Genomic DNA, 4,894 nt, shown 5'->3' with positions numbered 1-4,894 from the left:
ATCTGCTTCTTGAATTTGACAGGATTAAAGTATTCTTAAATGGTCACGAATCGTACTGTTAATTCTATTTCGCAACATATAGTTGAACTTCCGTTAAATGGCGAATAATGCGCCTTTTAAGAGGCTGATTCCTAGTGTTCATTTGCGCTTTTGCCACGAAAGGGCAAATTAAAAACAGAATGAGCTACTATTAATATTTATAAATTTAAATAGAATTATTAGTATTTAAAATATCGTATGATATTTAGTTACCATTGGCCCGAGGCCGTAAACTTGAGTACATGACCAAATTTAGTTGCAAAATAATTATTTTAAAACTTTGGGAAATATATTTTGTTTTTCAGTATTTTTTTCGTCAGAATCCCTCTACCCCATGAGAAATAAGAATTACACCTTTTTATAATGTACCTAAGTAGGCATTATCTAAAAAAAAATCTAGAAATTTGTTTTGATCAAGTAAAAAAATCTCACTTATTTCGGAAGGGACTACATGTATTACTCGGTCGAGCACAGTAGCTGGAATAGGACTGCTATTGTAATAGTACTACTGGTTTTTAGACTAGATTTTAGAGCTTCTAAAACAAAACGTGTGTTACTGAGAATCGTCTTCGAATGTTCGTACCGCCTTGGCAATACGTGATATCATGTTTCACAGGAACGGAGCTTGCGGCGACCGTCTGATTCACACTTGGAACTCCAGTGATCTCATGGCTCCGCACCGCCAGGACGTCGCCACTGTCAAGGGCTCGGGCCACCGGGACGCCGATGAGGAAGCGCTACAGGCCGCACTTCAGGAATCTCTCGAGTACAGTCTGCTCTAGAAATTATGTGCAAGAAAGCTATCAAACCATGTCTAAACGGTTGTTTGAATATGCTGTATGATAGACCAGACTTTATGGCTGAAATCCTGCAGTCAGAAAGTCAGCAGCGCCGTCAGGTACATGGGCGAACGCAATTAAGTCAATTGAATTTTGGAACAAGCTCCAGCGACCAAAAACCGGAAGAAAACCAGCAAGAAGTAGACAGCGGAGACGATGACGAGCATGGCGTAGATACGGGTCGATATACTCGACTTTCTATCTCTGAAGCAACGGAGAAGCCCCCTGAATCTGTTGACGTCGATGAGGAGGAGGAGGAAGAAGAAGATCCCAATGAGGATCACACGCTCCTGAACTTCGCCGACATCCTGCTCATCGACATCCTCAAGTGGCTGGACGAAGACACCATCGGAGCCTGCACATGCACATGCAAGAGATTGCTGCAGGTAGCACGGTCTGAAGTGCTCTTTGAAGTGCTCTGTCGACGTATTTTTCCCGTACAGAACCCTAGGGCTGCAGCTGCTGCTGCTCGCAACAAGTTTGGGCTGCGTCGCTTCCCGACGTGGTTCGACATGTTCCAGGACAGGCCACGTGTGCGCTACAACGGCTTCTATTGGCTCAAGGTGTCGTACTACAAGAAACCGGAGCTGAGTATGTGGTCGGAGATCGTCCCCGGCACGATCTTGAAGTGCATTTACTACCGCTACTTCTCGTTCCAACGGGACGGGACGGTGCTGTACGGCATGTTGTTCAAGGCCCCGCATGAGGTCGAATCGCACATCCGCAGCCAGCGCAAGGGCGTTTACAGTGGCCGATTCTACGTCGATAGGGACGAGTTGGTCGTGACGGTGCCGACTAACTGCAACGTAGTCAACTTCCGCCTCAAGATCACGCAACGTGAGCGCGGCAAGAACGTCAAGTTGGTCCTGAAGGAACACTTCGCCAACTCGGAACCCGACGGCAGCGGATGGGTCAACTATTACGACACAGCAGACGAGGAATTTTACTACTATCGCTCGTGGAACCTATGAATCGGCTCTGTTGCCTTTTATAAGGGATTGTCTTTGGATAGACTTAGCTTCGTGTGCACTTAAGTATGAATATTGATGAGATTAGCTTTCTGTACGATGATGATGAAAGGTGGGTGGCCTTCTATTTTGCTATAATTCCTCTAGAGCGTTGAGGGGGGGGATGACTCGGCTCTATGAATAGCGAGGAAGAATCGAGATAGATTGCTTGTTTTTCGTAAAACAACCACCCGCACAAAGGAAGAGAAGCTCAGTAAGCATGGCCCCAATTGTGGCGTTCAAGACAGCTACTGATCGTAGTAACAACTCCAAGATCAATAAGACAGAAGGCAGCAGCAGTAACAATAACGTAGGGAGCAGAAGTGACAGTCGGTCGAGTCAATCGCGCTCCAGCAGCTCCAGAGAGAAGACACGGTCATCAACACCCACCACCATTTCCAACCAGAAAACCGTGGAACTATCCAAACGTACGCCAACTCCGTCCTCAGCCAAATCGTCAACACGTGCATCTGCATCCCCAGCAACCGAAGAGAAGAAACCAGCGACTGCACATCCACTACCCTCGTCGACGTTGCACAAGCATAAGCAGGCCTCCGTTTTCACCTCTGGAAGGAAGAAATACAAGACGTAAGCCTGCATTCAAATCCTATTCATTCAATCGGCGACAGTTATATAGCTCCCATGATATGACAGGAATTTTTCCAACGCATATGACTCCGGATCGATTCCATGTCGAATCAACCACGGCAGTATCCGCAATTCTTTGCAATGGACCAAGGATCCCAACAGTAGGTTGGGCTACTAACTATATTTTTGCCAAACTACTTTATTCTTACTGAGTGGTTTTGCAGCGCTATCGTATGACCCACTGCTTATTACGTGCGCTGAGGGGTTCTTGGAAACGGAGCATCCATTTGTGTTCCTCGCTCGTGCTACGTTCCGCGAGCTTCTGAAGCTAGAAGATGCTCGTGAGAAGACGCTGCCAATTCTGGCTCAAGTGATCGTGCCGCTGCGAGGAGCACTAATGGCTAAGGATGACGACACGTTCCTCATGGGACTAGAGGCGACACGTCTGCTGTCGGATCTTGTGGAGGGTGAGATGAACAGCTTCCTCTCGAAGCTCACCCAGCAGATCCACCGCAAGCTGTTGACCAAGAAATTACGTGTCGAAGTTGAGGACACACTCGCTGTTCTCGAGAGTAATGGCGGCAGGGAGGCTCTGGCTATCATTCGGTCGAAGATCCCAACGTATGTCTCGATCCGCTAGTTGTGATCAATCGCTCTAGTTTAGCAGCATACGTAAGACATTCGAAATGCCAAGTTTGCCTTCGTAATGCTACTCGCGGGCTCCTTCTGAACTGTGGTCAAGCGTCGCATTATAAACTACATGTACTGTATTGAAAACCGAGTTTCGTGATTTATTAGAAGTGAGTCACGGACTAAGGTCAAGTGAATTATTAATTGATCACGACACTCGCCATCCATTTGACAGAAGCGAAACACTTGGTCGTCGAACAGATCGTCGAGATGCGAGACGAAACATGACCACGGTTCGGTTATTAGATATGACAGCACCTTTCAAGAAAGACGATCTTGACATGTGGAAGTGTAATTCCAACTACCCCCCCCCTCCCCCAGTGTGTCGCTGTAGCGTAAACGATGGTTGATTCTCGTGGTTAACAGTCCAGAATTACTTCAACACTTTCGTGTGTCCAGCGGAACTGTCACTTCACATTTGTGTCGCTGGCCGCTTCTGGTGAGATGAGTCCTTTAAATACTGGACTGCACAGGGTCTGACGCCACTGTGTGCTTCCAACGGCTAGGTTGGTGCTCTTGTCTCTTGTGAATGATTCTCCTCAGTATCTTTCTTGGCACGGATCGCAACCTTCCAATGAAGTCTCAGGCCACTTGTACATTTCCAAATATCATGAGGTCTGGCCCTCTATGGGCACTACGCAGCACCAGCGTGGCAGTTAACGCACATATTAACAGACACGCGTGGGTCGGTTGGCTCTTCATATACCTCACCGAGTTCAGCTTCTTTTCGACTTTTCGGTTGAGCAACCTCAGCGCTCTCGTGAAGACCTCGACGACTCCTGACGACGACACGACTCCGATACGAATCTATGGAGTGTTGCTGGGTATAGTGCAGGATTTCGTCGTGATAAGCTTCGAGGTTGTGGTACTCTCTTTATTTGACGCAGCGATCAATCACTCGTGCTGGAATGACACTGCACCGAATGGATGCATGGACTGCTTCACACGAGGTATCCCGTTTTGGTCGCGAACAAAGCTCGTGTGCAAGCGGCTCTGGCGGTTTGCCGTGATCTATTCGGTGTGCGTACTCTCCCTGGCGACTTTTGCGATGGATGTGGTGACTGTACGAAGCTACCATCACCGATACGAGCTCGGTTGGAGCTCGGACAACGAAAAGAATAATGTCATGAAGATTCAGCAGACTAGGACTGCCACCAATGTGCTGGTTGCAGCTCTGGTGACACAAGGGATCGTTGCGATTGTGATCACAGTGTGGTTTGATCTAGCACGGTGGACACCACTCGGGTTGGCAACGAAGAGGAAAGGTATCAACAGTCGAGGCCCAGGATCGCCCACAGTGGGCTTGAGACCTCCAGTCACTTACCTCGCAATGGACTCGAACGATTTCATCGATTCAGATGAGAACTTATGCTCTTTCTTCGACTCAGATAATCGCATGATACGAGGCACTCAGCGACCACAATCCCCAGCAATCCTTTCGGAGGATAGGCGCGATCTGCCGCCTTCAAACATAAAGTCTGTTGTGTTTGGCCTCGGACTCGCAATCATAACTTTCATCCTCACTCCGCTGCTTGTGCTACTAATAACAAGCTATTGTCCGCCTGCTGTAGCAAGCATAGCGCTCAATTCCAGCCTTAACGAGCCGATTCGCCTTGTTACGGCGATTTCGTTCGTACCAAGCTGACCGAGGCACACCAACCCTCCTTAAGTATGATTTTTAAATCAAATGTAAAGTGCAACACCTATAGTAATATACAATTTAGATAGATC

At 47.7% G+C, this 4,894-nt stretch overlaps 3 protein-coding genes across 3 annotated transcripts; all 3 read left to right on the top strand.

Moving 5' to 3' along the window:
- Positions 1–707: 707 nt before the first annotated feature.
- PITG_21668 (F-box protein, putative) lies at positions 708–1,849 on the top strand (the record flags this gene model as incomplete). Its single annotated transcript, XM_002894907.1, has 2 exons — positions 708–805; positions 886–1,849. 2 exons carry the CDS (start codon positions 708–710, stop codon positions 1,847–1,849), a joined length of 1,062 nt encoding a protein of 353 aa, XP_002894953.1.
- Positions 1,850–2,105: 256 nt separating this feature from the next.
- PITG_21667 (uncharacterized protein) lies at positions 2,106–3,113 on the top strand (the record flags this gene model as incomplete). The annotated part of the gene is made up of 3 exons (XM_002894906.1): positions 2,106–2,473; positions 2,540–2,634; positions 2,698–3,113. The coding sequence occupies 3 exons, from the start codon at positions 2,106–2,108 to the stop codon at positions 3,111–3,113; spliced, it is 879 nt and encodes a 292-aa protein (XP_002894952.1).
- Positions 3,114–3,773: 660 nt separating this feature from the next.
- PITG_21666 (uncharacterized protein) lies at positions 3,774–4,808 on the top strand (the record flags this gene model as incomplete). The annotated part of the gene is made up of 2 exons (XM_002894905.1): positions 3,774–4,257; positions 4,351–4,808. 2 exons carry the CDS (start codon positions 3,774–3,776, stop codon positions 4,806–4,808), a joined length of 942 nt encoding a protein of 313 aa, XP_002894951.1.
- Between the last annotated feature and the right edge of the window lie 86 nt (positions 4,809–4,894).

This window comes from Phytophthora infestans, genomic scaffold (genome assembly GCF_000142945.1).
Source record: "Phytophthora infestans T30-4 supercont1.348 genomic scaffold, whole genome shotgun sequence".
NCBI lineage: Eukaryota > Oomycota > Peronosporomycetes > Peronosporales > Peronosporaceae > Phytophthora > Phytophthora infestans.
Note: the sequence above shows the minus strand (reverse complement) of the source record. Positions and strands in the feature narration are given on the sequence as shown.